Source organism: Saccoglossus kowalevskii, chromosome 4, assembly GCF_978046115.1.
Source record: "Saccoglossus kowalevskii chromosome 4, keSacKowa6.1, whole genome shotgun sequence".
In the NCBI taxonomy this organism is placed as follows: domain Eukaryota; kingdom Metazoa; phylum Hemichordata; class Enteropneusta; family Harrimaniidae; genus Saccoglossus; species Saccoglossus kowalevskii.
Genome location: NC_140644.1, coordinates 28,010,337 through 28,029,539, shown reverse-complemented (window position 1 = coordinate 28,029,539; position 19,203 = coordinate 28,010,337). Strand labels below are relative to the sequence as shown.

Below are 19,203 nucleotides of genomic sequence, written 5' to 3'. Positions count from 1 at the left end.
AAAACACAGTGTGTTGCAGTGTAAAAATGGGAAGGTATACAAGTCAATAAATTATCTCTGTTCAGCATATTTTTCAGTTAGAGAGGTTACACATCACACATTTTTTATTTATATTGTATACATTGTAGATAACAAAGTAAGTTAGTACAATATTTCTTTGATGACAAAAATAAACTTATTAATTACAATTTGTGGACTGTTATCTGACAATGACAATACACAAGTACATTTATATGTACAAATGTTTTTATAAATTCAAGATTAAAGATCAGTACCTCCCCTCCCCACCATCACCACACCCCAGTCCATCCCACAAACACAGTTACTATTATGTATGTCCATGCAGGGTTTAAACCTACCTATTTTACTTTTTTTGGAAATCTTCACATGCCATTGTTTTTAATTTTGTATGTTATTCTGGAATAATTACACTTCATGTTTTGATTGGAATCTAACATACAAGTTAATACATGTTTATCAGGGTCCAGAACATGTCTGCAGAATAACTTTTTGAAAGTTGTTCAATTACACCTCTGAGTTGACTCATCTCCATTTTGGGACATTGTTTGTGATATTTGTTTACACTTGTTACGTAGCTACCGGTAATCATTCGCATATAGTCGTTGAAGGTCTCACACCACTAATCAACCAATGGCTGCTCGTAGCCGGCAATTTAAATGCCTTGAAAGAACCAATGAAATTTTTTAAATTTGTTTATTCCCAGGTGCTCCCTGTTTGAGGGCGTAATCACCTGGGTCAAAGATGAGACCAACATGTGGTCTTTTGTTTACTACTTAGCGACTGTGTGCCTGTGGGTTTATTCTGTGTGTATTCGGATGTTCTAATCTTGGTGTTTTTCCAGTGATTTCTCTAGGTGCAATCCAAATACAGTAGGTGCGTCTTGTTTACCTGAGATTTGTAAGAGTTTGAGCTGGCCAACATATGGTTGTTTACTGGCATGTTGATTTCCCATTTTTGAGCCATGTTTTCAACTTTCTTCATCATTTTCATATAGCAATCTCGTCATATGTTAACATTGTCGTCTATGGAAATTAAATTAGTGGTATGAGCCCTGAAGAAAACCAAGCTGTGCTTGGTAAAGGGCGCCACCAACGTACTTCACTGATTTTTTAATTTGTAGAGGGCGCTTCTTGATGTAATTTTCAGCCAAAATGGATGCTGATTGTAGTCCTGTTGGCCTTTACTTTTGGCCTGTCGTGGCAGTTGTGACTTGCATTAAACTTTTGCTGATGCCTACATAGTAAGTATATATTCTATTGAGATCATTTTTCCGGCAGGTCTGCGTAGATATTGTACTTATCTGTCACATTCACGTACTAGTAATATTTACAAACGCCAATCATTCGCAGACGAACATTGAATCAGAACCATCTGTCATGGTCTCAATGATTGACCGTGCATACGGGAACACACCGAATAGTGTTGGCATAGTTTTCTTGTAGGTTACCGTAATTCAATCCCGGATCTTTTTTTAGTAACCGTGGTGTAGTGATATGTGTAATATAATTCGTTCACATATCGTCTCATCTAGATGATCCAATTTGACCTTTGAACTCCAATCGCATACAGATATCCGGGGCCTTGAGTTATTCCATTGTAATTACCTCTATGGTTATTCAGTGGTAGTGGTACCTGTTAATATAAACAAAAACAAATCAAAATTAGTGAGTTTGCGAAAATTCTTCACCGTACAACTAACATATAATTATGTTCATTGTCATCGAAAATAAAACTTTGGAAAACTTTCTGTGTGAGTGCAGATTAGCAAAGCATTTTTGGATAGACTTTCAAGACTTCCAGAAAGTATCGGTAGTGTTAATTGATATGTAGAAAAGTATTTTGGGGTTTTAAATAATGGAGGAATAATCTTTGCAAATCGTGAGAGGTCACTTCTCATTAGATTGTTATCTCTGTACATGGTTATGAAAGCTGTAAATTCTTAATGTATATGTTCACGGTTACTAGAAGAATGGTTAGGAAACTTTATTGTTAGATATGCTAATTATCCATTGACTTCAGTTTGAAGCGTGTCCAACCACTATGACGTCAATAGGTGATTTTGCGTACAATTGCGAGATCTCACGAGATGCATGAAAGACGCGTGTCGAACATCTAATGCAAAAATCGAACGATTTGACTTTGAACTTGAATTTCAAAATTTCGTAGCTCACATCGACCGGCCGATCTTCGACAGAGGAATATTGCTTTTGAATACCCTTACTTAATCAAAATTGTATATCATCAAATGTGTACAGCACATTATTAAGCATGAAAATGCCCCCCGAAATACTTTCGCGTTTGTCAAATCCCATGCGATGTTTAACGCCACTACGACGCTATGACCTTTGTTTGTCCTGTTTTTGCGTTCGATTTCACGCATAACGCATGATTCTCGCAGTGAACGGAAAATGGTCTATCGCTTATACATATATTGCTATCTTCATTCATTTTCCATGTGTGTCCACTAAATCAAGGTTACTAGTAACCGGGATGTATTTAATTTTGGTAAATGCAGTTTTTCCATAGTGAAGGTCCTGTATTGGGTAGAACTAATACTGTGCATGTAAATATAGGGGATTGTTACAACAACAGCAAATGTAATATATTACGCATATAGCTGCCAGTATTCAGACATCTGCTGCTAAACCAGTTGTGCATCTGCAGAGATGCTAGTAAATTCTAAGAATTTGCAAAATTATATGTGTCACTTATTCATAATTACGATGATGAAATATACATACTATTATGTACAGAACCCTAACCATAGCAATATTTATGTTTTGAAATGTGTATAGCATGTAGAAAAGCAAAACCATGATAGAATCGTACAATACGTACATGCACAGTTTTTATGACAGTGCTGATTAATCAATGCAGTCTTGTATGTTTCTATTTAGTCGTTCTACAGATTTTGAAGTTCACAGAAATTGGTTAGCAATTACTCATAGCTTACCTGAGTCAAAGTGGTATTATGACGTAAGTACTTCATGAATGAAATGATTATTTTCAATTTAAATATATATATATATATATATATATATATATATATATATATATATATATATATATATATATATATATATATATATATATATATATTTAATACATGTGCATAAAAATACTATTTTTACTCGCTTTAGATAAATACATTTGTGCACATCAGGCAGAGTGGTTTGATATCAAATGGTCAGTTACAAGTACTGCTTTAATCTTTTCATCCATTCACCAAAATAGTTCTTTTTAAAATCTCTGGATACCATTAAAGATCGCCATGGTGATTAGAAATCTTTGATAATAAATTATGTGAAAATATGAAAAAATATATTTTTTTTCCTTGTAGGAAACATCTGAGTGGACGCTAGATTACCCACCATTTTTTGCATGGTTTGAATGTGCTCTGTCATATGGAGCCGAGTTATTTGACCCTGCCATGCTTATTGTAGATAATCTAAATTATGCAAGTAAAGGAACTATACTATTCCAAAGACTATCAGTTATTGGTGCAGATCTTGTCTTCATATGTGCGGTCAAAGAGTAAGTTTGTGTTCTTCTTGGTTCATCTATGTTTATAATATTTTGTATTTTTGTAAGCAACTGCGTTCTTTATCAATTTTTCATATTTTTGAATTCATTTACATTTGTATTTAATACTGAGTCAAAATTACCAAATGAACACACAAAGATATTAGGATGTTTATATTTATGAATATGCAAACAGCACATAGACAGAGGGGAATATGAAATTCTGAAAGACAAAGAATTCATTTTGTAGCTATAACTGATATTTATGCCTATTACATATCTCCATATGTTGGTACTGCATAAGTAATTTAGGCTTTGTATTACATTGATTATAAGAGATTGTGAAACAATGAAAACAATTGAGAAAATTATGACTTGCTCCCTGTGTAATAGTTTTGGTTTTGATGGTCTCCTCACTAGTATATTTACATGCATGCTTATTATACTTCCATACATGCTTATTATACTTCCATACATGCCTATTATACTTTCATACATGCTTATGATACATACATGCTTATACTTATACATGTACAAAATTATTATACTTACAAGCTTATACTTACATGCTTATTATAATTGCATACAAGCTTATACTTACATACATGCCTATTATACTTACATACATGCCTATTATACTTACATACATGCCTATTATACTTTCATACATGCTTATACTTATACATGTACAAAATTATTATACTTACAAGCTTATACTTACATGCTTATTATACTTGCATACAAGCTTATACTTACATGCCTATTATACTTTCATACATGCTTATTATTCTTACATACATGCCTATTATACTTTCATACATGCTTATACTTATACATGTACACAATTATTATACTTACAAGCTTATACTTACATGCTTATTATACTTGCATACAAGCTTATACTTACATACATGCCTGTTATACTTACATACATGCTTAATTGACTAATGTAAACTGCTTTGCAATGTCAACTTCTTAGGGATATCATGGGTGTTGGTAACAAATTTCCTAGCAATGACAATTATGCGGTTTACAATATCTTTGTCTTATTCTCACTGGTAACTCTTGGTTTGTATTCAAATTTTAGATTTTGCAGTACACTGCCAGGCAAGAAGAACAAAAATGAAGATCTCTTATCCCAACCTGCATTCACTTTGACACTTTTATTGATTGGAAACTTTGGATTACTCATAGTGGATCGTATCCTTTAATTGTGAATTATTCTACTTATCTGTTTTATATAGTATGATGTTAATATGAGGTCATCACATCATATGTACAAACACTGAAGTACAGTGTGTGTATCGCCATGTGTGTTTTAAATCTTTGTGTAAACAATGCATTTTACTTGCATTGTATATATGTCACTATAGGTCTCATATTAAACAGGACTTGGTGCAATGACCCATCTTTTGGAGATGAAACGCACTTTTAATTTCATGAAATTTTGCTCAATAACTTGCCTGTGTGAGAAAAATCTGAACTAATTTTTGGATTTTTTGTATATATTTTGGCAGGAACAAGATAAATGCTTAATGCTAAGTGACACTTGCAAATTGATTTGTTCTGCCCTTGAGTTTTTTTCATTTTGTCATTTATTTGACAAATGCTTTTACTCGGCCAACATGATTTTTAAACTGTTTGCATTTTTACCAGTTAGATTTACATTCATTCAAAATATGAAATAAAAAATTATTTTATGCTCAATGTTGCCTAGTGTTCAGTTTATATGCTACTACTACTACTACTATTACTAAGAATGGAAATCTAATTAACACAGTTAACCTGTGTGTTTATAATGTCCCATCTGAAGTTGAAATAAAATATCCATATGATTAGGTTAATAAGTAAAAAAGTATCACATACAAGTATACCAATTTTCCTGACCTTAATCTTCAGACATTCATTTTCAATATAATGGTTTTCTATTTGGTATTATGATACTTTCCATTACAAGAATTACACAGGTTTGTCTCTAGTTTAATTATAACATCTGAATGATATCAACAGGTATGTGACTTTTCAGGTGCCTAATGTGCCATCATTTTCACTTTAATGCAGTGTGTGTCAAAACATTATTCTCATAAACCAGGCTGGTACATGTATAAAAAAGGACATCTTGTAATGCTTATGATTGAACTTTGACCTGATGGTCACATGATTTGATATAATGTTTTTGATATAAGGTTTTGTTTCTCGTCAAAAGGGAAGTTGAAAAATGATGTCTCAAGGTTTAATTTTTGTTTCGTTTTAAGATTATTTAACTGCCACAACAACATGATATATATTCAATGTTTACTATATTAAATAAATGTTTTTGAATTCATGTACTGGTATTATAGGTTGAAAAGGATTGACAAAACATTCTCTAAAAATAAAAAATAAACATTCCCTATTCTACCATATACCATACCATATACCATATGGTACTGGTACACAAAAATTCAAAAAGAAAAAATGTGTGAGACACAGGTTTCATAGTGATGCTGGCAAAAACCAAAATCTCTTTTTTTCTGTCATTACCCATGTCAAGTGCATGTATATAGCCCACTTCACACAAATACAATCTATGGTACCTGTAATATAGGCAATGATGACAGTAACTGAAAAATAAATTATGAATACTAGTGAACAGAAAAATTAATAATGTTAACAGAAAAGAAATTAAAATTTATATCAGTAATTGTTTTGTTCTTCTAGGGTAGAAATTTGGATGGTGCTTTATGGTTTGCTATTTTACTGAATTTTAAACATATTTATCTATACATTGCACCAGCTTATTTTATATATCTGCTACGATGTTATTGTTTTACACAGGCTAATAGAGGTATGTGTATACCAGTAATTTATATTATGGATTAGTGGAATACTCGTCCAGAAAAATAAATGATTCGTTTCTGGTCAACTCGCATGTCAGTTTAAAAGAGGTCACTCAAAATATTGCTTTTTTTTGTTTCTTCCAAGATAATGTGAAAAAAAAAGAAAACATAAAACAAAAGCAAGAAAAAATGTCTTTTTACTATTTTCTTTTTGCCTGTATTAGAGCATGTCAGGGCTTTTCTTTCAAAAATGTGTGCATCTATTTTTCAAGGTTTAAAAAAAGGATGCAATCCGAATTGTGATAACCAATTTTAAAATACAAATAAAACAAATACATGTGAGAATCGATGTGGAAAAACAATTTACTTTTGTTTAATTCCTACTAGTAATCCACTGAAATTACTTTAAACTGTATTGCGATACTGAAATTACAATTATATGTGATTGCATCAACAGATGGCAGTGTTAGGTGGAGTAGCCTTAGTCTAGGAAGACTTGTGATGTTAGGTTCTATTGTAATCGCAGTCTTTGCTGTGTCCTTTGGACCATTCATATACATGGTTAGTAAATACAGCTTACTATAGTGAGTACATTCTTCAAAATAATCTATTGTGCTTGGAGAGTGGCACACTTACATATGCTTGTCTAGGTCTGTCACCTCTACAATTAGTACGTATAGGCATGTACTAGTCAATAAACGCTGTCACAGTCGGCTGTTGACCATAAATTTGATTAGTTGGAAATGATGTCATACATGTATGTGCAGTGTAGCATTTAAATTGGCAAATTTAAATCAGAATACATATTATTATTTTTTGGTTCTGCTAAAGCCAGCCTATGGAACACCATATTTGAATAAATTTGCTTTGACTGACTAATGTAGTTATTATGCGTCTGTGTGTCTGTGCGTGCGTGCGTGCGTCCTGACCTATACCTTTGACATTCCTGGACTGATTCCTGGCCATACTTTAACTGATTATGTTCAAATTTTATATATTCATTATAGATCATGTCATAGACATGCAGATATATTGGTTTGACTATCTGTTTTAAAATGGCCAAGTGGCGGTCATTTTTGTGCTAAAAAATCATCAAAAATAAAGCATTTTTGGAATCTGAGAACCAAATCTTGTTTTATGGATGGATTTTGTTCAAACTTAGTACATACAATAAGACATTATAGGTCCCTGATGCACGTCACTTTTATTTTTCAAATCTGATTCAAAATGGCTGACTGGTGGCCATTTTCTTTTAATGAATGTGGTTCTAGAGCCATATCTCTGACATAATTTGACTGATAATGTTAAATTTTTTTATATTTTCATTCTACATCAATCATGTTATAGATATACAGATGTATTCAAAATGAATGACCATTGGCCATTTTGTTTTAATTAATGCATGTCCACTGCAATATCTCTCAATATGGACAAGTACTCATTTGACGTTCAGATACAAGATAACTGAATATCAATCATTTTAGCTTCAGCTTCTGGATCCATATGTCTGATATGATTATGTTTGAACTATATTACTATAAACAAAATTATATATCTTAAGTTTGATAACTAACAGGGACTGTGCCATGCATGGCTTGTTTTATATTATAATTTATATCTACTGTAAAAGGATTAATTATTCACTGGGTTTTAATTTTGCTTATTTCTCTGACTGGAAAATGCGCTAAATTAAAACCCAGTGAATATGTAAAATTTAGCATAGAACACATTATCTAAATGGTAAAACCGTGAATTTAAAACCCACTGAATATGCCTGAAATGGTAAATCAGCGAAATTTAAACCCCGTGAAAATTAGTCATTTTACAGTACTTAAATTGAAGTAATCTGTGCCTTATAACATTGTTTTTTTTACTCAGGGACAACTAGAACAGATTTTATCAAGGTTATTTCCATTCAAACGAGGTCTGTGCCATGCTTACTGGGCTCCTAATTTCTGGGCTCTGTACAATGTAGTTGACAAGGCTCTCTCCACAGCTGGTGAGTACAATGTATCAATGCAATTCACTCCCTTTATTAACCTCTGCATTGTAAATGGGTGTATGCAACACAGTTCACAGCAGGGATATTGTTTGATCTGTGCTCAGTCAATAAAAATATTGTTATTTTATAGTTTTACTATATTGTAAATGACTTAACTTTTACCCATCTACATGTATTTTTAGTCCCCGTTCAGACGTAGTCCGAAAACGGGGACTTATGTTTTGCCCTGTGTGCGTCCATGCGTCCGTGTGTCCGTGCATCCGTGATTACCTGTATCTCGAACATGCATGGACCGATTAAGTTCAAACTTCACTCATACATCACACATTATATGGGACATATGCACATGTATTTTTTTCATGATCCGATTAACGATAGCCGAATAGCGGCCATTTTAAGGCCGAAAATGCATCAAAATTGCACATTTTCACCTTTCCGGACCCGGGTCTCAGTTATGCATGGACGGATTTTTTTCAAATTTGGTACATACATTAAACATAATAGGACCTTGATGCACGTAATTTTTTTTTTGGATTGGGTTTGAAATGGCCGACTGGCAGTCATTTTGTTTTAAAAAATTCAGTTCTGGATCCGTATCTGAGACATGCCTGGATTGATCGAGTTCAAACTTCATACACACAAGGTACATCATGTCACAAATATGTATGTGCATTTGTTTCATGATCCGCTTAACAATAGCTGAATGATGGCCATTTTAAAACCAAAAATGCATCAAAATCACGTATTTTCACAATTCCGGAACCGGATCTCAGTCATGCATGGATGGATTTTGTTCAGATTTAGTACAATGTGTTGTACATATGCAGGTGCATTTCGGATCAGACCACTGAAAGTGGTCTGAGATTTCAGTCATGATCTGCTTTGAATGTATATGTCACTCAAATATGAACGTAACGGGGACGTCTCATTGACAATGACTCGTTATATTTACATCACAGTGTCTTTGTCATACTTTGAATTTGTGTTGAAGTATTATTAAAATAGTATTATTAAAATCTGTATTTAGATTAGTTCATTCCAAGTCCTCTCTATTTTAGTACATTTTTTGCTAAAAATGCTATTTCCTCCTAGAAAACTATTATTTGAACATGTTTAAAATCATTGGATATTAGGGGTGGGATATCAAAACTATCCAATAGGCTGTATCACAGGGAACAGACATGATACATGGGATAAAATCTGAATATGTTCAGTGCTGGCCTTTAGTTTCAATTCAACAGTGAGGTATGTCTTTTCTAAAAAACATGAAATCAACCATGTATTGTATTGTCAATCTTCTAAACGTCTTTGCTCACAGCACTCGATCCAGCTGGTATTGATTCATGAAAAATAGATGAGCATTCATATGCTCAAATAAACTCACCCATGACCTGGGTGATTTGTTGAATATTATGCAATTTCAGGACATAACATCATTCTATATATATACTGTGTTATGTCTGTTTCTTGCAGGGTCTCGGTTTGGTGTAATCTCTGTTAACGCTAGCACAGCGTCAATGACTGGTGGTTTAGTTCAGGAATTTGACCACACTGTATTACCATCTATACCTCCTGTTATTACATTGATATGTACAGTACTCTCAATCATGGTAAGTTTATTGTCATCTAATAATTTCAGTTTGACCTTCAACCTGTGTATTACTGTATACATTTTGACTTTATGATAAATTGGTGTAAAAACAGAAGAAGCTGATCATAATGAAATGTTACAATTGGTAACAATTTAAATCGAAAATTCAGAGAATTTTTTAACTGAATTTTTGCCTGTTTTGATTTTTTTTCTTGTTCATGTTCGGATTCGTTTGTGATAGACTAACTAACTAAGTTGTTGACCAGACAGAAAAGATAGACGAATATTACTTGCTATACACTACTATGCATGCCCTTACATTATATAAATGAAATGTTCTATCATTTCAAATTACCACTCTGCCAGACACATTATTTTTCATTTATTTGTTTCTAGCCTGCTGTTTACAATATATGGAGATATCCAAGAGGCCCTAAAAGTTTTCTTCGTTGTTTAACACTTTGTGCATATGGTTCATTTATATTTGGCTGGCATGTACATGAGAAGGCTGTCTTACTTGTTATAATACCTCTATGGTGAGTGTCAACAATCTGATAAGAAGTACTTGCAGCAGTTTTTCCTGCCAAAATATATCTTCTTTAAGAGCTTATCATATGAGTGATTGTCTGGTGTCTGTTGGTGTTCGTCACCCGTGTCAACTTTTTACTTTTCCAACTTCTTCTTGGAAACTAAAAGCCTGATTGCTTTGATACTTGGTGTATATGTACCTTGGGTAGACCTCACTCAGATATTTTCATTTCATGATGATATTTTTAATTCTCTGATTTTGATGAATATTTTTAGTAAAAAGTGAAACTTTTGACTTCTTGTTGAAAACCGCAAGTCTCAGAAAACGTATGTTGTGTAACCCTTTCCCCTTTTATCTTTTGATTGTCAAAATCACCTTATTCAAAATAACCTGCATACTTTGTTTTTCATATTTTTAAAAAAAACTTTGACATTTCGCCAATGAAAAATTATGTCAGTTTAATCCAAAAGTGATAATGAAATTATAGAAAATGAAATTATAAAAAATGAAATTACAGAAAATGCACAAAAGGTTCTGGTTACCTGTTGATTCCACACATACCCATTTTGTTGTTCTCTTCACACAGCCTGCTACCTGTTGATTCCACACATACCCATTTTGCTGTTCTCTTCACACAGCCTGCTAGCTGTTGATTCCACACATACCCATTTTGTTGTTCTCTTCACACAGCCTGCTAGCTGTTGATTCCACACATACCCATTTTGTTGTTCTCTTCACACAGCCTGCTAGCTGTTGATTCCACACATACCCATTTTGCTGTTCTCTTCACACAGCCTGCTACCTGTTGATTCCACACACTACCATTTTGTTGTTCTCTTCACACAGCCTGCTAACTGTTGATTCCACACATACCCATTTTGTTGTTCTCTTCACACAGCCTGCTACCTGTTGATTCCACACATACCCATTTTGTTGTTCTCTTCACACAGCCTGCTACCTGTTGATTCCACACATACCCATTTTGCTGTTCTCTTCACACAGCCTGCTAGCTGTTGATTCCACACATACCCATTTTGCTGTTCTCTTCACACAGCCTGCTACCTGTTGATTCCACACATACCCATTTTGTTGTTCTCTTCACACAGCCTGCTAGCTGTTGATTCCACACATACCCATTTTGCTGTTCTCTTCACACAGCCTGCTACCTGTTGATTCCACACACTACCATTTTGTTGTTCTCTTCACACAGCCTGCTAACTGTTGATTCCACACATACCCATTTTGTTGTTCTCTTCACACAGCCTGCTACCTGTTGATTCCACACATACCCACTTTGTTGTTCTCTTCACACAGCCTGCTACCTGTTGATTCCACACATACCCATTTTGCTGTTCTCTTCACACAGCCTGCTAGCTGTTGATTCCACACATACCCATTTTGTTGTTCTCTTCACACAGCCTGCTACCTGTTGATTCCACACATACCCATTTTGCTGTTCTCTTCACACAGCCTGCTAGCTGTTGATTCCACACATACCCATTTTGTTGTTTTCTTCACATAGCCTGCTACCTGTTGATTCCACACATACCCATTTTGCTGTTCTCTTCACACAGCCTGCTACCTGTTGATTCCACACATACCCATTTTGTTGTTCTCTTCACACAGCCTGCTAGCTGTTGATTCCACACATACCCATTTTGCTGTTCTCTTCACACAGCCTGCTACCTGTTGATTCCACACATACCCACTTTGTTGTTCTCTTCACACAGCCTGCTACCTGTTGATTCCACACATACCCATTTTGCTGTTCTCTTCACACAGCCTGCTACCTGTTGATTCCACACATACCCATTTTGCTGTTCTCTTCACACAGCCTGCTACCTGTTGATTCCACACATACCCACTTTGTTGTTCTCTTCACACAGCCTGCTACCTGTTGATTCCACACATACCCATTTTGCTGTTCTCTTCACACAGCCTGCTAGCTGTTGATTCCACACATACCCATTTTGTTGTTCTCTTCACACAGCCTGCTACCTGTTGATTCCACACATACCCATTTTGCTGTTCTCTTCACACAGCCTGCTAGCTGTTGATTCCACACATACCCATTTTGTTGTTTTCTTCACATAGCCTGCTACCTGTTGATTCCACACACTACCATTTTGTTGTTCTCTTCACACAGCCTGCTACCTGTTGATTCCACACATACCCATTTTGTTGTTCTCTTCACACAGCCTGCTACCTGTTGATTCCACACATACCCATTTTGTTGTTTTCTTCACATAGCCTGCTACCTGTTGATTCCACACATACCCATTTTGTTGTTATCTTCACACAGCCTGCTACCTGTTGATTCCACACATACCCATTTTGCTGTTCTCTTCACACAGCCTGCTACCTGTTGATTCCACACACTACCATTTTGTTGTTCTCTTCACACAGCCTGCTAACTGTTGATTCCACACATACCCATTTTGTTGTTCTCTTCACACAGCCTGCTACCTGTTGATTCCACACATACCCATTTTGTTGTTCTCTTCACACAGCCTGCTACCTGTTGATTCCACACATACCCATTTTGCTGTTCTCTTCACACAGCCTGCTACCTGTTGATTCCACACACTACCATTTTGTTGTTCTCTTCACACAGCCTGCTAACTGTTGATTCCACACATACCCATTTTGTTGTTCTCTTCACACAGCCTGCTACCTGTTGATTCCACACATACCCACTTTGTTGTTCTCTTCACACAGCCTGCTACCTGTTGATTCCACACATACCCATTTTGCTGTTCTCTTCACACAGCCTGCTAGCTGTTGATTCCACACATACCCATTTTGTTGTTCTCTTCACACAGCCTGCTACCTGTTGATTCCACACATACCCATTTTGCTGTTCTCTTCACACAGCCTGCTAGCTGTTGATTCCACACATACCCATTTTGTTGTTTTCTTCACATAGCCTGCTACCTGTTGATTCCACACATACCCATTTTGCTGTTCTCTTCACACAGCCTGCTACCTGTTGATTCCACACATACCCATTTTGTTGTTCTCTTCACACAGCCTGCTAGCTGTTGATTCCACACATACCCATTTTGCTGTTCTCTTCACACAGCCTGCTACCTGTTGATTCCACACATACCCACTTTGTTGTTCTCTTCACACAGCCTGCTACCTGTTGATTCCACACATACCCATTTTGCTGTTCTCTTCACACAGCCTGCTACCTGTTGATTCCACACATACCCATTTTGCTGTTCTCTTCACACAGCCTGCTACCTGTTGATTCCACACATACCCACTTTGTTGTTCTCTTCACACAGCCTGCTACCTGTTGATTCCACACATACCCATTTTGCTGTTCTCTTCACACAGCCTGCTAGCTGTTGATTCCACACATACCCATTTTGTTGTTCTCTTCACACAGCCTGCTACCTGTTGATTCCACACATACCCATTTTGCTGTTCTCTTCACACAGCCTGCTAGCTGTTGATTCCACACATACCCATTTTGTTGTTTTCTTCACATAGCCTGCTACCTGTTGATTCCACACACTACCATTTTGTTGTTCTCTTCACACAGCCTGCTACCTGTTGATTCCACACATACCCATTTTGTTGTTCTCTTCACACAGCCTGCTACCTGTTGATTCCACACATACCCATTTTGTTGTTTTCTTCACATAGCCTGCTACCTGTTGATTCCACACATACCCATTTTGTTGTTATCTTCACACAGCCTGCTACCTGTTGATTCCACACATACCCATTTTGCTGTTCTCTTCACACAGCCTGCTACCTGTTGATTCCACACACTACCATTTTGTTGTTCTCTTCACACAGCCTGCTAACTGTTGATTCCACACATACCCATTTTGTTGTTCTCTTCACACAGCCTGCTACCTGTTGATTCCACACATACCCATTTTGTTGTTCTCTTCACACAGCCTGCTACCTGTTGATTCCACACATACCCATTTTGCTGTTCTCTTCACACAGCCTGCTACCTGTTGATTCCACACATACCCATTTTGCTGTTCTCTTCACACAGCCTGCTACCTGTTGATTCCACACATACCCATTTTGTTGTTCTCTTCACACAGCCTGCTACCTGTTGATTCCACACATACCCATTTTGTTGTTTTCTTCACATAGCCTGCTACCTGTTGATTCCACACATACCCATTTTGTTGTTATCTTCACACAGCCTGCTACCTGTTGATTCCACACATACCCATTTTGCTGTTCTCTTCACACAGCCTGCTACCTGTTGATTCCACACACTACCATTTTGTTGTTCTCTTCACACAGCCTGCTAACTGTTGATTCCACACATACCCATTTTGTTGTTCTCTTCACACAGCCTGCTACCTGTTGATTCCACACATACCCATTTTGTTGTTCTCTTCACACAGCCTGCTACCTGTTGATTCCACACATACCCATTTTGCTGTTCTCTTCACACAGCCTGCTAGCTGTTGATTCCACACATACCCATTTTGCTGTTCTCTTCACACAGCCTGCTACCTGTTGATTCCACACATACCCATTTTGTTGTTCTCTTCACACAGCCTGCTAGCTGTTGATTCCACACATACCCATTTTGCTGTTCTCTTCACACAGCCTGCTACCTGTTGATTCCACACACTACCATTTTGTTGTTCTCTTCACACAGCCTGCTAACTGTTGATTCCACACATACCCATTTTGTTGTTCTCTTCACACAGCCTGCTACCTGTTGATTCCACACATACCCACTTTGTTGTTCTCTTCACACAGCCTGCTACCTGTTGATTCCACACATACCCATTTTGCTGTTCTCTTCACACAGCCTGCTAGCTGTTGATTCCACACATACCCATTTTGTTGTTCTCTTCACACAGCCTGCTACCTGTTGATTCCACACATACCCATTTTGCTGTTCTCTTCACACAGCCTGCTAGCTGTTGATTCCACACATACCCATTTTGTTGTTTTCTTCACATAGCCTGCTACCTGTTGATTCCACACATACCCATTTTGCTGTTCTCTTCACACAGCCTGCTACCTGTTGATTCCACACATACCCATTTTGTTGTTCTCTTCACACAGCCTGCTAGCTGTTGATTCCACACATACCCATTTTGCTGTTCTCTTCACACAGCCTGCTACCTGTTGATTCCACACATACCCACTTTGTTGTTCTCTTCACACAGCCTGCTACCTGTTGATTCCACACATACCCATTTTGCTGTTCTCTTCACACAGCCTGCTACCTGTTGATTCCACACATACCCATTTTGCTGTTCTCTTCACACAGCCTGCTACCTGTTGATTCCACACATACCCACTTTGTTGTTCTCTTCACACAGCCTGCTACCTGTTGATTCCACACATACCCATTTTGCTGTTCTCTTCACACAGCCTGCTAGCTGTTGATTCCACACATACCCATTTTGTTGTTCTCTTCACACAGCCTGCTACCTGTTGATTCCACACATACCCATTTTGCTGTTCTCTTCACACAGCCTGCTAGCTGTTGATTCCACACATACCCATTTTGTTGTTTTCTTCACATAGCCTGCTACCTGTTGATTCCACACATACCCATTTTGCTGTTCTCTTCACACAGCCTGCTACCTGTTGATTCCACACATACCCATTTTGTTGTTCTCTTCACACAGCCTGCTAGCTGTTGATTCCACACATACCCATTTTGCTGTTCTCTTCACACAGCCTGCTACCTGTTGATTCCACACACTACCATTTTGTTGTTCTCTTCACACAGCCTGCTACCTGTTGATTCCACACATACCCATTTTGTTGTTCTCTTCACACAGCCTGCTACCTGTTGATTCCACACATACCCATTTTGTTGTTTTCTTCACATAGCCTGCTACCTGTTGATTCCACACATACCCATTTTGTTGTTATCTTCACACAGCCTGCTACCTGTTGATTCCACACATACCCATTTTGTTGTTCTCTTCACACAGCCTGCTAGCTGTTGATTCCAAGAAAGAAGCTCAAGTTTATATTTTACTATCAACTGTGGGTCATTATTCTCTCTTTCCACTTATCTTCACAAGTGCAGGTAAGACAGTAATATTTATGCTTTGTCATAAACTGGGAAAACATCAAGGGGAATCATTTCACCAACCTACATATCCAGAACATTTTGTCTACATTTTTTCAATATAGCTGCATATGTATTCCCTTATCTTGTTTTAAAGAAGTAAATGACTTGTAAATATTGTAAATCCATTCAATTATTTCAAAGTGTGGGCCCTGTTTTAACGTGACATTTTGCTCCCCGTTTACAGTAAGGATTTCTTGTCTGAGCCGATGAACAAAATTCTGCTTTACAAAATTAGTTCACCATTGGCCTACGCCTTTCATGTGTATATATTTGCAGTCTATGCAGTCTTACATTAAATGCATAATATGGGTGGTATTGGGGAATGTTAATTCAGTATTCATGAATATTTATATATTATGTGTCTATGTGGCATACTAACCTTTCACCATTGTTATTTTTATTGTTCCAGAAACACCGATAAAAGTCTGTTTAATGATGATGTACTGTATTCTAACTTTCATGTGTTTGGGCAGCCTGTATAGGTATGTATGTTTTAAAGCGAGGGAGTTGTAACCTGTGCATGCGTCAGATGGCGATAGCGTGTCATTGTTTACAAACAAGCATCTACCCATAAAGCTTTGCGTTTTTAGCGTGTGTTGTTATAGGCGCTTGGGATTAAATTCTCGCACGTGCACAGGTGACGACCCTCTCGCTTTAATTGTATGTATTAATTAATTTGTGAAATGTTTATTGCTTGTTCACTTACTATGCTCTCATTTTGATATTAATTCACAGAACAACAAAAAAGAATTCCATGGTCAGCATCCTGCCCAGACTACAGAAACTGTATCTCTTAGGTTTCATTCATTTGTATATCATATGTGAGATACTACTGCCACTTATGCCGTTTACTAAGAAGTATGAATTCATACCTCTCATGCTAACATCCGTATACTGTGCCATTGGTGTGCTGTGGTCATGGTTACAACTCTACCGTATCACCCTAAGTGATACAACCAAGCTCCAAGTGAAACAAGATTAAAATGAAAAATAAAACTTATCAGATCAAATTAAATTTTATTCTATTCACTAAATATATTTTATTGTTTAGCTGCAAATTTTAAAAACTTTGTAGGAATTTAGTTCTTGATGTTTAAGTTTAAGTTAAAGTGCTGTGTCTGGGTTACAGTGCGAGTAGAGATATTAATTGGTAGGACTACATTAACATACACTACCATTTGTAATTGATAATACATAAGTAAATCTCAGATCAATACTATAAAGTCTTGAATGGAGTACTGGGTGTAGCTGTGTTGTTATTTTTACTGATAATATAATTTGCAAAACAAAAAAATAAGTGATTTAATAACATTCAGAAAGATATGACTGTTATTGATTTTACTTATTTATAACCGTTTTAAAATTAAACAATATTTAATTTTTGTGAGATAGTCATGTATTGTGAGTCAGCCATTAAATTTTACTTGTATTTTGTATGACAATCAAAATGTCATGTATTTTGCGGTCAGCTGGTAAAATTTCATGGGTACTTTTGCCAAGAAGTTTTCTTGGCAGCCAAAATTCACTGTAATTAACATTGTTTAACATAAACATTCCTGAACAATATTTACTGCGATTTTCTTTTACCTGTTTCACTGATAACTTTTGACAAACAATGGAATTAGACACTGCTTTTCATCTAATCAACATTTCAAACATTTTTATAACCATTTAGTGTTAAGGAGACATTAGTTTTGATTGTTGTCATTTACATACACTGTCATATTTTGTAATTATAATAATTCCTTGTATATTTGGTTTTCTCTGGTGCTGACAGCTAGTGCAAATGATGTAAGCAGTGATTGTCATGCTAGTCATTGTTTGATGTCACTGAAATATTCTTATGACAATAAAATATGATTGGAATTATTCAGGAACTTGACTTTTTGTAAAGTACAATTTTTCCTAATAAATATACAAGAAACACACCAATTTCCGTCTATGTACTTGTTCCTTCCTTCAGATTGCTTTGATGATTATGCCAGGATAGTAACATGATTTACAGTATAAACACAACCATCTGCCAACATGCCTGAGAGAAAACATGATAGCTACATTACTTTGTATTCAGACACTATTGAAAGTCTGTTATTCATATAGGACTGCTATAAAAGCCTATGGCGATTGTGACAGATGCACTAGCAGATTGAATGTAATCATAAGATTGTGGTATTTGTGAGAATCAGTAACAAAAAACGAAAATGTTACACCTAAGTTCATGTGAGGAGGGTTTATGCTGATGTCAAGGAGCAACCAGTTTGTGTGGTGCCTGGAGACAGACAGCAAAGCACATGATCTGAATGTCCAAGTCTATAACAAGGTCCTGGCAGGTGAGCCTATTTTTTGTTTGCTGATTCGGCCTGCTAACTTTGAATTACTGCATGCACCTCCTAGCAAATCGTTTACTGTTAATCACTAATTTCAGTTATGTTTAATGTCAAGTTCGATCCATGTCATGACAGCACGTACTAGCTGATAACTTTTGGGCTTTTTCTAAAACAAAGTCTACTAGATTGACCACAGACATCACAGTTGATATATCTTCCCTTGACTACTATCTGTACAACATAACATTCATTACAATGTTGTGTCGCAGTGAGAGCTTTATTTGCACAAAAACAGTGCCAAGTTACA

The 19,203-nt window shown here is 36.2% G+C and overlaps 1 protein-coding gene across 1 annotated transcript; it reads left to right on the top strand.

Annotated features, from left to right (window-relative positions):
* Window positions 1-783: 783 nt before the first annotated feature.
* On the top strand, window positions 784-18,501 carry LOC102807371 (dolichyl pyrophosphate Glc1Man9GlcNAc2 alpha-1,3-glucosyltransferase-like). The gene is made up of 14 exons (XM_085498601.1): window positions 784-894; window positions 1,142-1,261; window positions 2,919-2,997; window positions 3,362-3,555; window positions 4,631-4,743; window positions 5,443-5,510; window positions 6,244-6,370; window positions 6,820-6,923; window positions 8,241-8,361; window positions 9,838-9,974; window positions 10,352-10,491; window positions 16,427-16,524; window positions 16,979-17,051; window positions 17,305-18,501. The coding sequence occupies exons 2-14, from the start codon at window positions 1,173-1,175 to the stop codon at window positions 17,549-17,551; spliced, it is 1,590 nt and encodes a 529-aa protein (XP_085354727.1). The 5' UTR covers window positions 784-894; window positions 1,142-1,172; the 3' UTR covers window positions 17,552-18,501.
* Window positions 18,502-19,203: the final 702 nt, after the last annotated feature.